The sequence below is a fragment of the Ornithorhynchus anatinus genome, chromosome X2 (assembly GCF_004115215.2).
Source record: "Ornithorhynchus anatinus isolate Pmale09 chromosome X2, mOrnAna1.pri.v4, whole genome shotgun sequence".
NCBI lineage: Eukaryota > Metazoa > Chordata > Mammalia > Monotremata > Ornithorhynchidae > Ornithorhynchus > Ornithorhynchus anatinus.
Window position 1 is genome coordinate 981,279 of NC_041750.1, and position 22,919 is coordinate 1,004,197.

At 51.6% G+C, this 22,919-nt stretch overlaps 1 protein-coding gene across 2 annotated transcripts; it reads left to right on the forward strand.

Moving 5' to 3' along the window:
- Window positions 1-7,789: 7,789 nt before the first annotated feature.
- FDFT1 (farnesyl-diphosphate farnesyltransferase 1) lies at window positions 7,790-22,038 on the forward strand. 2 transcript variants are annotated; one of them, XM_029053211.2, is made up of 8 exons: window positions 7,790-8,583; window positions 12,266-12,363; window positions 13,828-14,011; window positions 18,056-18,184; window positions 18,948-19,139; window positions 19,887-20,063; window positions 21,211-21,363; window positions 21,640-22,038. In XM_029053211.2, the coding sequence occupies exons 1-8, from the start codon at window positions 8,485-8,487 to the stop codon at window positions 21,859-21,861; spliced, it is 1,254 nt and encodes a 417-aa protein (XP_028909044.1). In that variant the 5' UTR covers window positions 7,790-8,484; the 3' UTR covers window positions 21,862-22,038. The 2 variants fall into 2 exon arrangements, with proteins under 2 accessions (XP_028909044.1, XP_028909045.1); XM_029053212.2 differs by having other exon boundaries at window positions 7,791-8,583; window positions 13,949-14,011.
- Window positions 22,039-22,919: the final 881 nt, after the last annotated feature.

Consider the following 22,919-nt stretch of genomic DNA (forward strand, 5'->3'; position numbering starts at 1 on the left):
TCAAGGAGCTGACAGTCTAGAGGGAGAGATAAATCCTGAAAAAAATTACAAACAGGAAAAATCAATCAGTTGTAATTATTGAGTGCTTAGTGTGTGCAGAGCACGGTCCTGAGCACTTGGGAGAGGACAATATAATGATAGAATAGTTACATTAGTGCTCCTGCAGGGATGAGGGCTGAAGCGACGTTTGTGGGGAAGATGAGAGATGAATCAGGGAAGACTTCCTGGAGGAGATGTGATTTGTGAAGAGCTTTGATGATGGGGAAGGGAGTTCGAGGTATGGGCAGGGAGAGAGCAATGAGGTGAGACTGAGGCAAGGTAAGAGTGTTGGCTTGAGAAGAATGAAGAGGGCAAGATGGGGTGTAGAGGGAGAAGAAAATGGACAAGTAGGAGGGAGAAAGCTGATTAGGCATCTTAAAGCTGATCATGACGGCGTGTATCCTTTACACGGAAAGGGATGGGCTGCCACTGGAAGTTCTGTGAGGGTAGGGAGATGTAATAATAATAATGTATTTATTAAGCACTTACTATGTGCCAAGCACTGTTCTAAGCCGTAGGGTAGATACATGGTAATGAGGTTGTCCCTCGTGGGGCTCACAATATCAATCCCCATTTTTACAGATGAGTTAACCGAAGCTCAGAGAAGTTAAGTGACTTGCCCAAGGTGATACAGCAGACAAGTGGCAAAGCTGGGATTAGAAGCAGCATAGCCTAATAGCAGGAACACGGGCTTGGGAGTCAGAGGATATAGGTTCTAATCTCGGCTCCACCACTTTACTGCGTGATCGTGGGCAAGTCACTTAAATTTCTCTGTGCCTCAGTGACCTCATCTGTAAAATGGGGATTGAGACTGTGAGCCCCAGGTGGGACAGGGACTGTTTCCAACCAGATTACCTTGAATCTGCACCAGTGCTTAGAACAGTGCTGGGCACCTAGTAAACACTTAGCAAATACTAATGGTAACCTTATCACTATACCTCGACATAGTCTAACTCACCACCAACCTCTCGCCCACATCCTGCCTCTGGCCTGGAATGCCGTCCCTCCTCCTTTCAGACAGACAATTGATCTCCCCTCCTTCAGAGCTTCACTGTAGGAACATCTCCTCCAAGAAGCCTTCCCTAACTAAGCTCGCCTCTCCTCTTCCACTCCCTTCTGCGTCACCCTGACTAGTTCCCTTCATTAATCCCCCCTCCCAGACCCACAGCACTTATGTATATATCTTTTATTTATTTATATTAATGTCTGTCTGTAGACTGTGAGCTCATTGAAGGCAGGGAACGTGTCTATTTAGTGTTATAGTGTACCCTCCCAAGTGCTTAGTACGGCGCTTTGAACGCAGTAAGCGCTCAATAAATGATTGAAAGAATGAATGAAATACCATAATTATTATTACTATTAATTTAGGTCCTCTGACTCCCAGGTCCATGGTCTTTCCAACAGGCCACCCTGCTTCTCCCAAATATTTTCAAAATGTCATAGTGGGAGGACTGATACAATTCGTCAACAGACTGAGTGGGGGGGAACTAGAAGGGAACTCCTTATTAACAGGTTTAAGGCACTTAAGCAGCTTTCCCCATCCTACCTACTTTCTGATGCCCTCCTACAACCCAGCCAACACACTCTGCTCCTTTAACACCAACCTCCCCACTGTACTTCGATCTCTTCTATCTCGCCACTGACCTCTTGCCTATATCCTGCCTTTGGCCTGATTTCTGTCCTAACTCCCTCCCACCACATATCTGCCAGGCTACCACTCTTCCCACCTTCAAAGCCCTCCTAAAATTACATCTCTTCCAAGAGGTCTTCCCTGACTAAATCCTCATTTCCCCTTCTCACTCTCCCCTGTGTATCACTCGTCCTGAGTGTTTACTGTGTGCAAAACACTTTACTCAGCTCTTAGGAGAATAAAATATAACAGAGTTGGTAGATATGTTCCCTGCCCATGAGGAGCTTACAGTCTAATAATAATAATAATGGTGTTAAGTGTTTACTATGTGCCAAGCACTGTACTAAGCGCTGGGGTGGATACAGGCAAAGCAGGTTGGACTCAGTCCCTGTCCCATATGGGGCTCACACTCTTAATCCCCGTTTAACAGATGAAGTAACTGAGGCTCAGAGAAATGACGTGACTTGCCCAAGGTCACCCAGCAGACAAGTGGCCGAGCTGGATTAGAACTCAGGTCCTCCTACTCTAGAGGGGAAGACAGACATTAATATAAATAAATTATAGAGAAGCAGCGTGGCTCAGTGGAAAGAGCACGGGCTTTGGAGTCAGAGGTCGTGGGTTCGAATCCCGGCTCTGCCCCTTGTCAGCTGTGTGACTGTGGGCAAGTCACTTAACTTCTCTGTGCCTCAGTTACCTTATCTGTAAAATGGGGATTAAGACTGTGAGCCCTACGTGGGACAACCTGATTCCCCTGTGTCTACCCCAGCGCTTAGAACAGTGCTCTGCACACAGTAAGCGCTTAACAAATACCAACATTATTATTACCCAAGTTCTGTGGGCCTGAGGGAGAGGTGAATAAAGGACGCAAATCCAAGCGCAGGGGTGAGACAGAAGGCAGTGGGAGTAGAGGAAATGAGGGCTTAGTCAGAGAAGGCCTCTAGGAGGAGATGAGGTTTTAATAGGTTTTGATTAGGCTGTGAGCCCGTCATTGGGCAGGAATCGTCTCTATCTGTTGCCGAATTGTACATTCCAAACGCTTAGTACAGTGCTCTGCACATAGTCAGCGTTCAATAAATACTACTGAACGAATGAATAAGGCTTTGAAGGTGGGGAGAGTGATGGATATGAAGGGGGAGGGAGTTGTAGGCCAAAGGCAGGACGTGGGTGAGAGGTTGCAATCATCTTGGATCTGTTTCCTTTAAGCAGATGATATTCACCATCCTCAGCCCCGCAGTTTTTACATAGGTATCAATAACAATAATAATAATGCAATGGTATTTCTTAAGCACCTACTATGTGCCAGGCACCGTACTAAGTGCTGGTGTGGATACAAGCAAACTGGGTTGGACACTGTCCCTGTCCCACATGAGGCTCACAGTCTTAAACCCTGCCTTTTCTAGATGGTGAGCTACTTGTGGGCAGGAATATGTCTGTTTGTTGTGGTATTGTACTCTCCCAAGAGCTTTTGTACAGTGCTTTGCACCCAGTAAGCCCTCAATAAATACGATTGAATGAGTGAATGAATGAATGAATGACATTTCCCCTAGCTGTATTTATTTCAATGTCTGTCTCCCCCTCTAGACTTTGGGCAGGGATCCTGTCTATCAACTCTTTCATACTGTACCCTCCCAAGCATTTAGTACAGTGCTCTGCACACAGTAAATGCTCAATGAAGCAGCGTGGCCTGATAGAGTACAGACTTGGGAGTCTAAAGGACCTGGGTTCGCATCCCAGCTCTGTTACTTATCTGCTCTGTGACTTTGGGTAAGTCGCTTCACTTATCTGTGCCTCAGTTATTATCTCTCTATAAAATGGGGATTAAGACTGAGTCCCTTGTGGGACATGGACTGTGTCCAGCCTGATTATCTTGTATCTCCCCCAGCACTTAGTACATACAGTGCCCGGCACATAGTGCTTAACAAATACCATAAAAATAAATAAATAAATACTACTGATTGAGGAATGAGGGATAACTCCAAGGTTTCAAGCTGGAATGGCGGTCTTGTCAACTGTGATGGAAAAGTTGGGTGGAAAAGTGAGGTTGGGAGGAAAGATGAGGTCAGTTTTAGACATATTAAACTGGAAATTCTGGCAGGAGAGCCATGTAGAGATGTCCTGGAGGCAGGAGGAAATTGTGTGAGATTGCAGAAGAGGGGAGAGGTCAGGGCTACTGAGGTAGACTTGAGAAGTGGTAGATGAAACCGTGGGGGTGGATAATGATAGTGACGGTATTTGTTATGTTCGCCGCACAGTGCTGACACACGGCATCAGACACTGGAGCTGAGGCTAGATCATCAGATCAGATGTGGCCCTGGGACAGGCAGGGCTCACAGTCTTAAAACCAAGAGGAGGGGCTTCTCCTCATTTTAAAAATAGGGAAATTGAAGCTCAGATCTGCCCTCTTCTCTCCATCCAAACTATCTGTTAATCTAATCACTTATCCTATCCGGCCTTGATTACTGTATCAACGTCCTCGCTGACCTCCCTGCCTTCTGTCTCTTCCCCGCTCCGACCCATACTTCACTCTGCTGCCTGGATCATTTTTCTACAAAAACGTTCAGGTCGTGTTTCTCCACTCCTCAAGAAACTCCAGTGGTTGTTGCCCATCGACCTACGCATCCAACAGAAACTCCTCACCATTGGCTTTATAGCATTCAATCACCTTGCCCTCTCCTACCTTACCTTTCATTCATTCAATCATATTTATTGAATGCTTACTGTGTGCAGAGCACTGTACTAAGTGCTTGGAATGTACAATTTGGCAACAGATAGAGACAATCCCTGTCCAAAAACGGGCTCACCGTCTAAAAGGGGAGACAGACCACAAAACAAAGCAAGTAGTCAGGCAGTAGTCGGTACCTCACTACTCTCCAACTACAATCCAGCCGGCAGACTTCGCTCCTCTAACGTTATCCTTCTCACTGACCCTCGTTCTCATCTCTCTCGCGCCTGGAATGCCCTCCTTCCTCATATCCTTCCTCAATTACTCTCCCCACCTTCAAATCCTTATTGAAGGCACATCTCCTCCAATAGGCCTTCCCTGGCTAACCCTCCTTTCCTCTTCTCCCACTTCCTTCTGTGTCACCCTGATTTGCTCCCTTTATTCATCCCCCTCCCAGTCCCAAAACACGTACATATCTGTAATTTATTTGTATTAATGTCTGTCCTCCCTTCTAGACTGTAAATTCTCTATGGGCAGGGAATGTGTCTTTTTATTGTTGTATCGCTCTCTCCCAGGCACTTAGTACAGTGCTCTGCACACAGTAAACACTCAATAAATAAGATTCACTGACCGAATGACCGACTGACTTCAGCAACCTGCCCATGATCACCCAGCAGAGATGGTGGAGCTAGAATTAGAATCCCCTTCCACGGACTCCCATTCCTGCACCTTTTTTAAAAATGCTATTTGTTAAGTGCTTACTATGTGCCAGGCATTGGATCCATCCCAGTGCTTAGTGTAATCAGATTGGACACAGTCCATGTCCCATATGGGGCTCACAGTCTCAATCCCCATTTTACAGATGAGCTAACTGAGGCACAGAGAAGCAAAACGACTTGCCCAAGGTCACAGAGCAGACAAGTGGCGGAGGGAGGATTAGAACTCATGGCTTTCTGATTTCCAGGCCCTTACTCTAGGCACTAAGCCATGCTGCTTCTCATGCTGCTGTGTGACCTTGGGGAAGTCATTTTGCTTCTCTGTGCCTCAGTTACCTCATCTTTTCCAGACCAAGCCTCCCTTTTCCTCAGCTCCCCCTCCTTTCCTCATCACCATGACTCACCACTCCCTTTGCTCTTCCCCCCTCTGCCCGCACTTAAGTATATTTATATACTTCTATAATTCTATTTATTTATATTGATGCCTGTTTCCTTATATTGATGTCTGTGCCGTGTCCCCCTCGCTACCAGAATCTGAGCCCTTAGAGGCAGCGATTGTCTTTCTTTATTGCGGCATTGCATTTTCCAAGCACATAACACAGTGCTCTGCACACAGTAAGCGCTCAATAAATACGTTTGAATGAATAAATGAAGGATTTGCTTGTATCCACCCCAGGGCTTAGCACAGAAGAGAAGCAGCGTGGCTCAGTGGAAAGAGCCCGGGCTTGGGAGTCAGAGGTCATGGGTTCTAATCCCAATCCCATCACTTGGCAGCTGTATGACTTTGGGCCAGTCACTTCACTTCTGTGTGCCTCAGTGACCTCATCTGTAAAATGGGGATTAAAGCTGTGAGCCCCACATGGGACAATCTGATCACCTTGTATCCCCCCCCCCCCCCCCCCGGCGCTTAGAACAGTGCTTGGCACATAGTAAGCGCTTCACAAAGACCTATCATTATTACTATTACTGCAGGGCTTGGCACATTCTAAGAGTTTAACAAATACCACAATTGTTATGATTATGATCTATTGTAGAGCTTAGACCAGTGATTGGAACATAACGGGCACTTAAGAAAAGCAGCGTAGCTCAGTTGAAAGAGCCTGGGCTTGGGAGTCAGAGGTCATGGGTTCGAATTTCCCTTCTGCCACTTGGCAGCTGTGTGACTGTGAGCAAGTCACTTCTCTGGGCCTCAGTTCCCTCATCTGTAAAATGGGGATGAAGACTGTGAGCCTCACGTGGGGCCACCTGATGACCCTGTATCTCCCCCAGCGCTTAGAACAGTGCTCTGCACAGCGTGGCTTGGTGGAAAGAGCCTGGGCTTCGGAGTCAGAGGTCATGGGTTCGAATTCCCCTTCTGCCACTTGGCAGCTGTGTGACTGTGAGCAAGTCACTTCTCTGGGCCTCAGTTCCCTCATCTGTAAAATGGGGATGAAGACTGTGAGCCTCACGTGGGGCCACCTGATGACCCTGTATCTCCCCCAGCGCTTAGAACAGTGCTCTGCACAGCGTGGCTTGGTGGAAAGAGCCTGGGCTTCGGAGTCAGAGGTCATGGGTTCGAATTCCCCTTCTGCCACTTGGCAGCTGTGTGACTGTGAGCAAGTCACTTCTCTGGGCCTCAACGACCTCATCTGTAAAATGGGGATGAAGACTGTGAGCCTCACATAGGACCACCTGATGAGCCTGGGTCTCCCCCGGCGCTTAGAACAGTGCTCTGCACAGCGTGGCTCTGTGGAAAGAGCCCAGACTTGGGAGTCAGAGGTCATGGGTTCAAATTCCCCTTCTGCCACTTGGCAGCTGGGTGACTGTGGGCAAGTCACTTCTCTGGGCCTCAACGACCTCATCTGTAAAATGGGGATGAAGACTGGGAGCCTCACATGGGACCACCTGATGACCCTGGATCTCCCCCAGCGCTTAGAACAGTGCTCTGCACATCATAAGCGCTTAACAAAGCAGCAACAAAGCGCTTAACAGAGAAGCAGCATGGCTCAGTGGAAAGAGCACGGGCTTTGGAGTCAGAGGTCATGAGTTCGAATCCCAGCTCTGCCACTTGTCAGCTGTGTGACTGTGGGCGAGTCCCTTCACTTCTCTGGGCCTCAGTTCCCTCATCTGGAAAATGGGGATGAAGACTGGGAGCCCCACGTGGGACAACCTGATTCCCCTGTGTCTCCCTCAGCGCTTAGAACAGTGCTCTGCACATAGTAAGCGCTTAACAAATACCAACATTATTAACAAATACCAATATTATTATTATTAGAGAAGCAGCGTGGCTCAGTGGAAAGAGCCCGGGCTTGGGAGTCAGAGGTCATGGGTTCGAATCCCACTTGGCAGCTGGGTGACTGGGGGCGAGTCCCTTCACTTCTCTGGGCCTCAGTGACCTCAAGTGGAAAATGGGGATGAAGACTGGGAGCCCCACGTGGGAGAACCTGATGGCCCTGTATCTCCCCCGGCGCTTAGACGAGCGCTGTGCACAGAGTAAGCGCTTAACAAATACCAATATTATTATTATAATTATGATGGGGGAGGGAGAAAGGGGAGAAAGTCCTCCAATCGGCTTCGAGAAGGCGCCCCGGCTCACCCCACCCGGCTCGGCCTCCGATTGGCTGGCATCCTCCTGGTGCGAGAGGGGCCGGACCAATGAGCGCCCGTCAGCCCACCCGCCCGCGTGCGGCGCCGGCGGGTGGGGGCGGGGCGTTGCCGGGGCAGCCGCCGGGCCCCGCCCCCTCGCCGGGATGACGTCACGGAGGCCCCGCTCCCTCGGCTGGGCCCCCTCCCCCGGCCGGAGAGGGGCAGGTTCCCAGGCCGGGCAGGCCAAGCCAGGGACAGGCTGATCGGGGCTGCGGCGCGCGCCTCCTCTCCCCCATCAACGACATTGTCCTCCCACCATCCCTCCAGCTTGGCCTCATCTCCCCCACCTCCCACCCTTGCTCTTTTCTCATCTCCCCCACCTCCCACCCTTGCTCTTTTCTCATCTCCCGGCATCCTCTTCTCTGATCCCCCATCATCCTCCCCCCTGAACCCCCATCTCTGACCTCCCCCCCAGCCCCTCATCTCTAAAAGCTTCATTCCCCCGGTCTGATCCTCCACCATCCCCTCCCCTGAACTCCCATCTCTGGCTTCCCCCCATTCCCCCACCTCCAAAATCCCCCCCAACTGATTCCCCCATCACCCTCTTATCTGAACCCTATCTCTGACACCCCCTTTCTCTGCTCCCCAATTTCATCATCTCCAAAAGCCCCATCCCTCTGGTGTGATCTTCCTCTAATTCCCCATCACCCTCCTCTCTGATCCCCCATCTCTGACCCCCCATTCCCATCCCTCCCCCATCACCCTCCCCTCTGAACCCCCATCTCTGACTCCCCCTCCCCATTCCCTCAGCTCTAAAATCCCCAGCCCCCCCATCCTGTGTGGTCCTGCCTCTTGCCCCCCCCGTTGCCCCCATGGAGTTCGTCAAATGCTTGGGTCACCCCGAGGAGCTCTACAACCTGCTGAAGTTCAAGATGGGGGGCTGCAAGACCGTGCTGTCCAAGCTGGACCAGGTGAGCAGGGGATGGGACCTTGGGGAGGTCTGGGGGGTAAGATCAGTAGGGCCTAGTCTTATCAGTCCTTCAGCCACCTCGATCAATCAATCAGGGGTATGTATTCTTTAATGGCATTTATTAAGTGCTTACTATATGCCTGACACATTTCTAAGTGGTGGGATAGATGCAACTAATCAGTAGACATAGTCCATGGCTTAAACCCCATTTTACAGTTGAGGTAACTGAGGCACCGAGAAGTGAAGTGACTTGCTCAAGGTCACACAGCAGACAAGTGGCGGAGCAGGGATTTAGAACCTGGGTCCTTCTGACCCCCAGGTCCCTGCTCTACCCATTAGACCATGCTTCTCAATTGCTTTACTGAGTGCTTACCGTGTGCGGAGCACTGTACTAAGCGCTTGGGAGACTTTAATATAATAGATTTGATAGGCACGATCCCCGTCCTTGAGATGCTTACAGCCTAAAGAGGGAGATGGATATTAATATAAATTAGAGATGGGGGAAGGAACAGAGTATTAGGATATGTTCATATGTATATAAGCGCTTAATACAGTGCTCTACACATATAAAAGCTTAAATCCACTGATTGATAGATGCTCTGAGGGTTGGGGGTGAGCATTAAAGTGCTTAGAGGGGATGAACCCAAGTGTTTAGGCAACACAGAAGGGAGAATAGGGTGGGTCATATCTTCTTCCAGGAGAAGGTATGATTTTAGTCACATTTGAGACTGGCAGAACAGTGGTAAGTCAGATAAGAAGGGAGAGAGAATTGCAGGTAGGAGGGAGGAGGTGACCAAGAAGTCCAGCGGTGACAGAGAAGAGATCAAGGCACGTGAATAGGTTGGTGTTGGAGGAGTTAAGTGTGCGAGCTGGGTTGTAATAATAGAGGAGGGAGCTGATTGAAGGCATTAAAGTTGAAGGTGAGCAGTTTCCGTGTAGTGCCCAGGTAGATGGACGACCACTGGGAGGTTTTAGAGGGGTGGGGAGACATGCCCAGAATGATTCTGTAGAAAAATGATCCGGTCAGCGGACTGAAGGAAGCACTGGAGCGGGGACGGACGGGAGGCAGGAAGGTCAGCGACGAGGCTGATGCAGCAGTCGAGGCAGGATATGTCAAGTGCTTGGACCAGCGTGGGATCAGTTTGGACGGTGAAGAAGGGGTGGATTCTGAAGATGCGAGGGTAGAACCAACAGGATTTGATGACAGGCCGAATATGTGGTTTGAATGGGAGAGATGAGTCTAGAATAATGGCCCGGTGGCAGAGAGGTTTGGCGGTGTTGTCTACAGTGAAGGGAAAGTTGGCTGGTGGAGAACACAGTTTGGGTGGGAAGATAAATCAGTGGTATTTTACTGAGCACTTCCTGTTGGCAGGCACTATACTGTGCTTTTTTGTGGTATTTGTTAAGCGCTCACTACGTGACCGACACTATATTAAACGCTAGGGTAGATACAAGCTAATTGGGCTGGACATAGTCCATGTCCCACATGGGGTTCCCGGTCTTAATCCCCATTTTACAGGTGGGGTAATGGGGACACAGAGAAGTGAAGTGACTCACCCAAGGTCACACAGCAGACAGGAGGTGGAGCAGGATTAGAACCCAGGTCCTCCTGACTCCTTAGCCCATGCTCAGTACACTAGGCCATGCTGCTTCTCAGTGCAGTATAACACAGTTGGTGGGCACAATCCCTGCCACACGTACCCTTAGAAGCAGCATGGCCTTGTGGATAGAGCACAGGCCTGGGGGTCAGAAGGACCTGGGTCCTAAACCTGCCTCTGCCACTTTTCTGCTGTTTGACCTTTGGTAATAATAATAATAATTGTGGTATTGTTAAGCTCTTACTATGTGCCATGCACTGTACTAAGTGCTGAGGCGGATCACTTCACTTCTCTGTGTCTCAGTTACTGAGTCCCCATGTGGGACAGGGACTATGTCCAACCCGATTTGCTTGTATCCTCCCCAGAGCTTAGTGCCTGGCACATAGTAAATGCTAAACAAATATTATTAATAATAATAACGGGCTGAAGATGAAAGGATCCCCAGCTGTCCTGGTGGATGCTGAAGACTCTATTCCTTTGGGATATATGTGGACAAGGCCCCCCAATTTCCCTGTCCTATGTCCAGTCTAGGAGAGCACCCGAACGAGCCTATCCCGCTCCAATTTGCCCTGGCTAGGCCGGCTGACTTAGCCTACAATGCAGTTGAGAAACAGGCAGAACTGGTCTGTTCTGGGTTCGAAAGAAAGGGAGGTGACAGAACCAGTATTCCGGTCTGGAGGTTGCCCCAGTCATTATATGTACCGAACTTCTTCTGGGTGCAGAGCACTGTACTGAGCACTGGGCAGAGGACAAGAGTTACTGGATACAGTCTCTGCCTTCAAGGAGCTGACGGTCTACTGTGGGCAGAGCACTGAGCTGAGCACTTGGGAGAGTCCAATAGAGTTAGTGAACATGATCCTTACCTCAAGAAACTGACGGTATAATGTTGGTATTTGCTAAGCGCTTACTATGTGCAGAGCACTGTTATAAGCGCTGGGGGAGATACAGGGTCATCAGGTTGTCCCAGGTGAGGCTCACAGTCTTAATCCCCATTTTACAGATGTGGTAACTGAGGCACAGAGAAGTTAAGTGACTTGCCCACAGTCACACAACTGCCAAGTGGCAGAGCGGGAATTTGAACCCATGACCTCTGACTCCCAAGCCCGTGTTCTTTCCACTGAGCCACGCTGCTTCCCAGTGTGCAGAGCACTGTGCTGAGCGCTTGGGAGAGTACAATAGAGTCAGTAGACAGGATCTCTGCCCTCAAGGAGCTTAAAAGCTACTGAGGGAGATAAATAAAGATGAGCCAAAGCCTTTCTGGGATCAGGGTTGGGAGCGGTATCAGTGATGGGAGAGCTAGGTGGAGGAGTAGGCTGTGGGGAGATGGATGGGGTTATTTTGTTTTTTAATAGTATTTGTGAAGCGCTTACTCTGTGTGAGGCACTGTACTAAGCGCTGGGGTAGGCACAAGCTAATCAGGTCGGAACCAGTCCATGCCCAACATGGGGCTCCCAGTTTTAACCCCCATTTTATAGAAGAGGTAATCGAGGCCCAGACAAGAGAAGTGACTTGTCCGAGGTCCCACAGCAGACAAGTGGCGGAGTCTGACTCCCAGGCCGGGGCTCCTTCCACTAGTACATGCTGGTTCTTGGCCAGGGCTCTGCACACAGCAAATGCTCAGTAAATATGATTGATTGACACCCCCTGCTCCCCCCCCCCCCAGTGTAGCACCAAAGGGGTTAACAGGGGAGGGGGCGGTGCATCCTTTGGGTTTGTTTGGTGGGGGCGGGGAGGGGCGGTCTCTGTCCTGCCCCGTGGTGGTGCATGTGTAGGGGTTGGGCGGCAGAGGGGGGGAAAAGGGGGTCCGGTCCCATGGCCCAGCCTCCAGCCCCAAACCACGCCCCTATGGCCGCCGCCTGCAGCACGAAGGCCGTGTTGCTGTTCAAACGCACGCTGGCCCTGTCCCCCACCGCCGCACCTAGGGGGTCTGGGGTCCAGCGTCGCCGCCGCCGCTCTTCCTCCTCCTCCTCCTCATCTCCGTCCCCCTCCTCCTGCCCTTCCCCCCGCTCCCTTGGATCCCCCACCGCCCCTCGCCTCCCCTCGCCCCTCGCCGCCTCCACCCCTGCCTGTCTCCTCTGCCCGCAGGACTCACTCAGCGACAGCATGAAAACCTGCTACAAGTACCTGAACGAGACCAGCCGCAGCTTCGCCGCCGTCATCCAGGCCCTGGACGGGGAGCTGCGGTCAGTGCCCGACCCCCGGGACCCCCCGCGCCACCCACCCATCTCCCTCCGCGCCCCTCAAGACCAGGGCCGGCGCCTACAGATTCTCCCTCACAGACTGCGGACTGTTGGCAGGGTCCTCAGACTTCCCTGCCCTACCCTATCCGAGACCCCCTCCCATTTCCACCCCCTCCTCCCGTGGGATCACCCAGTCTGGGGACTCCTATCTTCTTGGGGGGACAGGGGTAGAGAAACAGCCATACAGTTGGGCCCCCCAGTATACAGCTGATGGGGCAGGAAAGCTAAGCCCTCCCCCAGCCGCATGAAGTGGAGACGGGGCAGTGCCAGATGCTCCCCCAATACCCCGCCCCCCTGCAGTTTGTGTAACTTCTCCTCCATTTGGAGCTCTCCTCGGGCCCTGTGCCTTGGCATCTGGCAACCACCTGTTGACAGTAAACTCCAACGGTTTCAGCCTCCACCCACGTGGTCCCTGACTTGAGCTTCTTCTCTCCGGGCCCAAGGGTTAACCCCGACTTCCCAATCCCGAGGAGGGTGGACCTGTCCCCATTAATGAGCACTCTGGAGTTGAGCACGTCGATCAGGTGGATTTGGCATTTTCCAGGTGCCAGCGCTAGGCTAAAATCAGGGTGGATGCAAGGTCATCATATTGGACATGGACCCGTACCCAAGGGGAGCATAGACTATCTTACCCTCATTTGACAAATGAGAAAACTGAGGTCCAGAGGAGATATGATAGACTGTGAGCCCTGTAGGCGACAGGGACTGTTTTCGACCCGATAGCCTTGTCTTAGTCCTTAGTGAACATTTAGTAAATGCCATTAATAATATCATAAGCCCATTTAACAGGTGAAACGGTGGGCTCAGAGAAGCCAAGGGACTTACCCAGGATCACACAGCAGATTGACAGCAAGCTGGGAACCAGGTCTTCTGAATTCCAGAGCTGGGTTCTCTCCATTAGACCTTACTATCAGATAGCTGGGTACTGGGGGAAAGTTAATTTTGAGGGTTATCGTCATCATCGTCATCATAATTACTATTATTGTCATTAACAATAATAGTGGTATTTGTTAAGCGCTTACTGTCTGCTAAACTCCGGGGAAGGCACAAGACAGTGTCATGTGTAAAATGGGGATCAAGATTGTAAACCCCATGTGGGACAGTGACTGTGTCCAACCTGATCAGCTTGTACCTACCATAGTGCTTAGTTCAGTGCCTGGCACATAGTAAGCACTTAAATATCATTAAAAAAGGGGGAGATCAGGGTTCAGTGCAATGCTGCCTCATGCTGCCTGGTCGTTTGTGGACACAGATGGAAGCCCAGAAGACATTCAACCTGCCATTTCCATCCTCAGTTCATACTCTCCTTTGCATATGGACACCAGTGCAGAGGTGGAAAGTAGATTTTCATTCCCTTTAGTTTATAGATTTACGGTCAGTGGCTATAGCCATCTCTTTCTGCTGCAGCCACGCCGTGTGCATCTTCTACCTGGTCCTCCGTGCGCTGGACACCGTGGAAGATGACATGACCATCAGTTTGGAGACCAAGGTTCCCATGCTAGTCAATTTCCACTCCTTTCTTGATCAGCCCGACTGGAGGTTTCTGGAGAGCAAGGAGAAAGACCGCCAAGTCCTGGAGGATTTCCCCACGGTAACCTCTGACCTGGAGCTTTGAAGAGGGATTGGGGTGGAAGATTGGGGATGGAGGGAGGAGCTGACCTGGAGGCTGGGGAGTGGGCCTCTCCAAATCCTCCCTCTGAAAGGATTATCCTGGTTGAGAGCAACTCCTCCCGAGAGGTGGCCTGGTCTAGTGGAGAGGACCTGGGTTCTGATTCTGACTCGGCCACTTCCTTGCTTTGTGAACTTGGGTAAATAATTTCCTCATCCATAAAGTGGGGGTTCAGGATCTGGAATCCCCCATTCTTAGACTGTGAGCCCTGTGGGACAGGGAATGTGTCCCACCTGATTATCTTCTATCTACCCCAGGGTTTAGAAAAGTGCTAAACGCAGTAAATGCTTAACGAATACCATCATCATCATTTTTCTAAAATAAAAGTTCAGAGTATATCTCCCCACTCTTTAAAAACCTCCAATGGCTGCCCATCCACTTCCACATCAGACAGAAACTCCTCACCATCAGCTTTGAAGCAATCCATCTGCTTGCCCCCTCCTATCTCACCTCGCTGATTTACTACAACCCAGCCCACACACTTTGTTCCTGTAACTCCAACCTACTCTCTGAACCTTGATCTCATCTATTTTGACACTGACCCCTTGCCCACTTCTTCTGGCTCAGAACTCCCTCTCCCTTCCTACTTGACAGACCACTGCTCTCTCCACCTTCAAAATCCTCCTAAAATCCCATCTCCAAGAGGCCTTTCCCAGCTAAGCTCCAATTTCCCCTATCTGCCATATCCTCTGCATTACCTATCAATCAGTGGCATTTATTGAGCTATCAATGTGGGCCAAGCACTCTATTAAGCCCTTGGGAGAGTACAGTACAACAGAGTTGGTAGACTTATTTCCTGCCCACAGTGAGCTTACAGTTCAGAAGGTGAGATGGACATTAAATAAATTATAGTTAATGGACATAGGTGTTGTGGGGCTGAGGGTGGTGCAAATATCAATTTGGAGCTGTACCCCTAAAGAACTTGATAGTCACCTCATCCTCAGCTCCTCAACACCTATATATCCATCTTGTTATTTTACCATTTCCCCATCTAATTTATTCTAATGCCTGCCTCCCCTTCTAGACCAGAAGCTCCTTTAAGGCAGGGATCGTGTCTACCAACTCTATTGTATCATCCTTTCCTGCGTGCTTACCGCAGTGCTCTGCGCACAGGAGTCGTTCAATACATACCACTGGTTGATTGAGGATTGAATGCCCGTTGTCCCTCCTACTTAGTCTGTGAGCCCCACGTGGGACAGGGCCTGTGTCTGGCCTGATTACCTTGTATCGATTCCAGCGCTTAGCAGAGTTGGCACATGGCAGGCTGTTCTTAACAAATACTACAACGATTGTGGTATTTCAGGGGCGTTGATAGTTGAGCAACTGAGGATTCCCTCCTAATCGTCTTCCTTACTGGTCATCCCTCCCTACTGCTTCCGGTGTGGGTGTCTGGGGGGAGGCCTTCTAACTGAGACGCCCCCACGATTAGCCCTGTGCCTGGAGAGAGCTGTGGAAGGGGACATATAAGGAACGACATCTCTTCTGCCCAGCCTCTCTGCCAGCGGTCCCCCAGCCCCACCCCTGGGGTTTACAAAGCTCCCTCCTGGGCCCTTTAGGTTCTGAATTCAGAGGCACAGAAGATGTTCAACCTGCCATTTCCATCCTCAGTTCATACTCGTCTTTGTATATGGACACCAGTGCAGAGGTGGAAAGTAGAATTTTCTTTTCCTTTAGGTTATAGATTTACGAGCTAGCTTCCGCCGCCTCATCAACGGGAGCTCCTATCGGCTTTAAAGTCTCCACCTCTTCCCTTCTACCTAGGCTCTTTCCTCTCTCACCACACCCTAGCTCGCACTCTTTAGGTTATTGGAGCTAACCTACTGTCTGGACTTCCTTCTCGTGTCGACTGCTTTCAGCCCCTTACTCACTCCCTGCTCGTTCACATCTCATAGACCACTGCTGTCCCACATCTTCAAAGCCGTTCTGAAATCACATCTCCTCCAGGAGGCCTTCCCTGACTAATCCCTCATCTCCCTATCCTCTTTCCTCCGAATTACCATTTTACCATCACCCAAGTGCTCACACATGCTTTGTTGCTTAAGCACTAACTCATGCCCATCTCCCATTTCCTTTCCTCCCATCTAGTTCATTTCAGTGCCTGTCTCCCTTGCTAGATTGTGAGCTCCTAGAAGGCAGGGATCGTGTCTACCTGTTAGTAATGATAGTATGTGTTAAGTATTCACTTTGTGTCAAACACTCTTCTGAGTGCTGGGGAAGACACAAGATAATCAGGTCAAACTCAGTCCCTGTCCCATACAGTAAGCACTTAAATACCATTTTAAAAAAAACAAACCAGGTGTCAAATCCCCATTTTACAGATGAGGAAATTGTGGCACAAAGAAGTGAAGTAACTTGCCCCAGGTCCCACAGCAGGCAAGGGGTGGAGCCATGATTAGAATCCAGATCTTCTGATTCCCAGGCCCATGCTCTTCCAAATAGGTCACGTTGCCTCCTCTACTTATTCCACTGTACTTTCCCAAGCGTTCAGTAGAGTGCTCTACACAGAGTAAGCACTCAGTACCACTAATCGAATGATTAGGGCAGGACAGAGAAGTAAATATATGAAATATTATGGAGGAAGAGGGGGCAGCCCTTAGTAGAAGAAGATTGACACATTTTAAATAAATTTTGGTATTTATCAAGCACTTACCCTGTGCCAAGCACTGGAGCCGATAAAGGAGAATCGAGTCAGACACAGCCCCTGTCCCAGGTGGGATTCACGGCCTACGGGGAGAAGGAAAACAGGCTTCTTATTCACATTTTTCTTAAACTGTAAGCTACGTGTAGGACGGGGAATGTATCCTGCCTGATTATCTTGTATCTACCCCAGCACTAAACACGATTCTTAACACAAAGTAAGCACTTCAAAAAACACCACAATTATTATCATTTTACCAAGGAGGAAACTGGGGCCCTGAGAGGTTAAAATGGGAAGTAGAGAAGAGCATTCTGATATAGGCCAAGGTAAAAGAGGTCTTCATGGCTAGTTGAGGTGGACGGAGGTGGAGAGGTTTATTTCAGCACCGTCAGGGCAGCCCTAGGTATTTCTCTTTAGAAAATATCCCTCTGGCAAGGGGTGGGCACTGGCTGACTGTCTTCCTTGGGCTGACCTTTCCCCGGCAAGCTGGGAAATTCTCCATATGGAGGGTCCCCCTGCCCCCTCCCTTTCTCCCTCCTCCCCAGCCTTCTCCCACATAAAGTCTGCAGAGGAAGATACTGACAGACTCCTGCTTCCCGTCCCCTCTCCGGGACTGAGTCCCAGAGAATCAAACCCTGAAACTGGGGCGGGCTCAGAGGTCACCCTCCTTCCCCCCTCCTCTTGGCTGCCTGGGCTTTCTCCAGAAAACCTGGCACCAGCTGGTGATTGAGTCAGCGGCTTGGCTGGCGGAAATGTTTCCCCTCGCTGTTGTTCAACCTTGGGAAGTCGGGAGATTTAAGGCAGCAGCAAGGCCCTGTCTGTTTGGCTGGAGAAGGGCCAGCATGGCCAGGGTCCCTGGGATCAAAACAAGATTAATCAGGTCAGACACAGTTCCCTCCCCACATTGGGCTCACAGTCTAAGGGGGAGGGTGAACGGGTATTGAGTCTCCATTTTACAGATGAGGAAATGGAAGTCCAGAGAAGTTTAAAGACTTATCCAAGGTCACACAGCAGGCAGGTGGGAGAGCTGGGATTAGAACCCAGGTCTCTGACTCCCAGGCTCCGGCTCTTTCCGCTAGACCATGCTGCTTTTTGACATTCCTATCCTATCCCCCTATCTTAGCTTGGGGACTCACACCCACCTTGGCTGCCTTCTGACACGGGTGTTTTCAGAAACACCAATTTTGCTCCAGACACCCCAAGGCTGCCTTGCTCTGGGGCCGGCTCTGCCCGTGGGGGTCCAGGGCTCTGAGCGGGGCATGTGGGCCACGGAGGGAGGGGCTGGTGCCTGACCCCCCCCATCCCTGCCACACTGTTGGCATCCCAAGATATCCCTAGAGTTCCGGAAGCTCTCCGAGAAGTACCGGGCTGTGATCGCGGACACTTGCCACGAGATGGGAGTCGGGATGGCCGAGTTCCTGGAGAAGAAGGTGGACTCCCAGCAGGACTGGGACAAGGTCAGTGGCCCCACTTACCTGGGCCTAAGGGCGTTGATCCACAGGGACAGAGCCAGCATCTGTGTCTGGACTCGAAAGGCAGATATGTTTGCCAGCCCTCCTTCCCTAAGCCCCTCTTTCCTCTTCTCCCACTTGCTTCTGCATCACCCTGACTTGCTCCCTCTATTCATCTCCCTACTCAGCCCCCCTACAGCACTTATGTACATAGCTGTAATTTATTTATCTTAATGTCTGTCTCCCCATCTAGGCTGTAGGCTTGTTGTGGACAGGGAATATCAGTTATATTGTTATGTTGTACTCTCCCAAGCACCTAGCACAGTGCTCTGCAAACAGTAAGGTCTCAATAAATACGACTGATTGAAACCCAGGCTTAGCGATAATCACATTAACAGTGATATTTAGTCAGTGCTTACTGTGTGCCAACTGCTGGAGTGGATACAGTAAGATCTGATCCGAACAGTCGTTCCATCCCCAGCAGATCACAGTCTCAAAGGAAGGGAGAAAACATATTAAATTTCCATTTTACAGATGAGGAAATTGAGATCCCCCTGATTTCCATTTAGAGTAATAGGTGGTGATACTGTACAACTGGAGGTCAGATGCCTTCAAGAATCTCTAAAAGACCCGACTGGCCAGCCAGCGCCCAAAGGCCAGTGCCGAGAGGCCAGCCAGGAGCGGCCAAGAACGGAGGAGGGGACGGGTGTGGAGGGGACGGGTGTGGCCAGGACCGGCTGAGCCCCACGTGTTGAAACCTCCCCCGCAGTACTGCCACTATGTTGCTGGGTTGGTGGGAATCGGCCTCTCGCGCCTCTTCTCCGCGTCCGAGATGGAGGACCCCATCGTGGGCGAGGACACCCAGGTGGCCAACTCCATGGGCCTCTTCCTGCAGAAGACCAACATCATCCGGGACTACCTGGAGGACCAGCTGGAGGGCAGGGAGTTCTGGCCTCGAGAGGTAACGCCAGCCAGGGTTCTCTGAAAGGAGGTCCTGGCATCCGGCCATCCATTCCTCCTGTCCATCTCCCCCCGGTCCGTCTGTCCATCCCCGCACTACTGACAGAGAGGATCTCTGACAGATACATGCCAGTGTGGTCTCGCTCCCAGGGGGGACCCACAGCTCCGACGTGAAAAGCCCTGGGCGCCAAGTCCTCTCGGCTTATCTTGTTCCGGTCGAACCTTTGGTTGGATTCTCGCATCCCACCCCAGGCCAGACTGAGCACAGCAGAGCACAGATCCTTACGATTCAGAGTCGAGGCGAGACCACCTTCCACCCACCCGCGGGGACTCCCAAGGAACCAGGCCTGGGGTCTGGCTCCTCTCCACCACCTCAGTCCTCACTGGCCGTCCCGGGAAAGGATCCCAGAGCTGGATGCTGGGAGCATTCTGTGTGTGGGAAGCAGCATGGCCTAGTGGAAAGAGCCCGGGCCTTGGGGCCAGAGGACTTGGGTTCTATTCCCAGCTCTGCCACTTTTCTGCTGTGCGACCTTGGACAAGTCACTTAACTTCTCTGTGCCTCAGTTTCCTCATCTCTAAGATGGGGATTAAGACCGTGAGCCCTGTGTGGGACAGGGACTGTGTCCAACCTATCTCAGTGTTTAGTACAGTCCTGGTACATGTAAGAACTTATCAAATACCACAGTTATTATTATCTGCCACCAGTGTCACTGAGCCAACAGGGAGGGCTCCCGCCCCTTCTCCCTAGGTGTGGAGCCGCTACGCCAAGCAACTGTCGGATTTCGCCAACCCTGAGAACGTGGACCTGGCCGTGCAGTGTCTGAACGAACTTGTAACCAACGCCCTGCACCATGTCCCCGATGTCCTCACCTACCTGTCCCGTCTGAGGAACCAGAGCATCTTTAACTTCTGCGCCATCCCCCAGGTAGGCTGCCTGACCCCATCCAAGACCCATGACCCCAATCACCCCCGCCCCAACCAATCATTGGTCCCGGGCGAGTCCACCAGACTCAAACACAGAGCTCACCCTCGGCCAGGAGAGGTGTGCAGGCAGGCCCGTAGGGGAGGTTGACACAGGGCGCAGGCCCGAAGGGGAGCATCAGAGCAGGAAGCTGCCCCAATCTCCCCGGGGGAAACAATGAAACCAATAACCGAGCCAGCAGTGGCGAAGACGTCAGTCGAGAGGTGCAAATACGTCGGGGCTCAGGCCGCCCCGGGCAGGGTGGTGGGGGCAAGCCTGCCTCCCTCTGCCTGGAGTGAAGTTTCTGCTGGCTATAAATAGCCCCGGGATGGGGGAGGGTTGGGCCTGGGGGGGGCGGGTGCTGGTGAGTCACCCTTGGCTCATCTGGGTCTCAGCAGTCAAGGGAGGTGCGCTTTGGTGAAACAGAAAGCTTCCTCTCACGCATACGGCAGAATCGTTTTGGAACCACAAAATGTCATCTAGAACAATTTTGAGAGTGGGGGCTGGGAGAGGCTGTGTGTCAGGGAAAGAGGGATGGGGGAGGCCTACAACAGTTTCCTTTTGCTGTTCGTCTTGGTATATATATACACCAAATACTATTATATAATATTATTGTATTATGTAATATAGTATTTGTTAAGCGCTTGCTATATGCCAGGCATTGTACTAAGTGCTGGGGTGGATATGAGCTAATCAGACTGGACGCAGTCCTTTCCCACATGGGGCTCACAGTCTTAATCCCCCTTTTGTAGATGAGGTCACTGAGGCATAGAGGAGTGAAGGGACTTGCCCACGGTGACCCAGCAGATAAATGGCAGAGCCAGGATTGGAACCCAGTTCCTCTGACTCCCAGACCTCGGCTCTTTCCACTAGGCCATGCTGCTTCTCGATAATAATGGGGGTGTTTGTTAAGTGCTTGCTCCATGCCAAGCACCAGGCTAAACGAGGGGATCGAAACAAATTAATCAGATCAGATGCAGTCCCACGCAGGACTCAGACGGAAGAGGGAACTGAGGCTCAGAGAGGTTAAGAGAGTTGCCCAAATCACACAGCAGGAAAGTGGAGGAGCTGCGTTTCATGCCCTCAGCTCCACCTCTCTGTGTCCCCACAGGTCATGGCCATCGCCACCCTGGCCGCCTGCTACAACAACCAGCAGGTGTTCCGGCGGGTAGTGAAGATCCGTAAGGGGCAGGCCGTCACCCTGATGATGGGGGCCACCAGCCTGCCAGCTGTCCAGGCCATCATGGGCCAGTACCTGGAAGAGGTGGGTGATGCCCCCTCCCCCCCGCCCGCCCTGGGGGGTCAAACATATGGTCTGCTGGGAAGAGGGGGGTCCCCCTATTTCAGGGTGTCATTTCCCAGCCTGAAAGAAGGCAGAGAGGGGAATCAATCGTGGTCTCTATTGAGCACTTAAGGTGTGCAGAGTGCTGTGCTGTGCATCTGGGAGAGTGCTGTAGAGGCTGCCTCCCCGGGTTTGGGGGGTGGTCCCCGTCCTTGGGGGGCAGCGACCACCCTCACCCCCTGGTTGGACCGTGGACAGATCCAGCGGCAGATCCCCAGCTCGGACCCATCCTCCAGCAAGACAGAGAAGATCGTCTCCTGCGCCCTCACGCTCAGCCTGCCCGGCGGCCGCCTGACCAGTCGTGCCCACTACTCCCCGATCTACCTCTCCTGTGCCATGGTCCTGGTGGCCCTCAGCTGGCAGTACCTCAGCAGCCTGGCCCAGGGCCCAGAGGATTGTCTGCGGACTGGAGAGAACTGAGGGCCCAGGCCCGCTGCCCCAGAGGACTCTTGCGAGGGGACCGCTGGCCAACGTGGCCACCCTGGACAATGAGCTCATACCTGGCCTGTGAGGAGGAGACCGTCACACTCGTCTCCAAAGGCCGAGCCCGGCGCAGGATCCCGCACCCCCAGCTGAAATTAAATGTATTTAACAGACTGGGCGACCACCTCTCTGTCCCTGGGGCTGGCTCCCGTCCTTCCTCGCTCTAGGTCACTCTGGTGGCTCCAGGGCCTGGCCCAGCATATCACACTCCTCAGGAGCAACACGTTGCCCCTGGACACAGGCAGGGCTGAAGTCTGACTCTCTGGGGTCTCCTCCATAAGCCATCCTGATGGCCAGCTGGCCCAACGCCAGCTCACCCCCAGCCTGCCTGCTGGGGAACAGAGGTACCTGCTTGGTCTTTCAGAGTCAGTCACCATCTAAGAACCCTGTGTTCAGGGGAATAATTGTGGTATTTCTTAAGCGCTTACTATGTGCCAGGCACTGTATTAAGCATTGAAGTAAATGTAAGACCATGGGGTTGGACACAGTCTCTGTCCCAAAGTCTTAATCTCCATTTTCCAGTAAAGGTAACTGAGGCACAGAGAAGTGAAGTGACTTCCCCAAGGTCACACAGCAGATACATAATTATGGTATTTCTTACATGACAGCCCGGATTAGAATCCAGGTCTTCTGACTCCTAGGCCTGTGCTCTGTCAATTAGGCCATGTTTCAGGCCTCAGTTCACTGCCAGTGGGGATATCCACAAATCCTAAAGTGGGGTGAGTAGAAAGGGGCATGGGAGAAGTTCCTTGACAGCAACCGTCACCTCGGTGCCCAGGACTGGTCGAGGGGTGGGAGGCAGGCACCAGGTCTCTGCAACCAGACACTTTTCATCCATTCAACTGTATTTATTGAGTGCTTACTGTGTGCAGAGCACTTTACTAAGTGCTTGGAACGTACAATTCGGCAACAGAGACAATCTCTACCCAACAACGGGCTCACTGGGCCCATCTTGGGTGCAGAGTATCCTACCCCCCGTTGCTCTTTCACAGTAC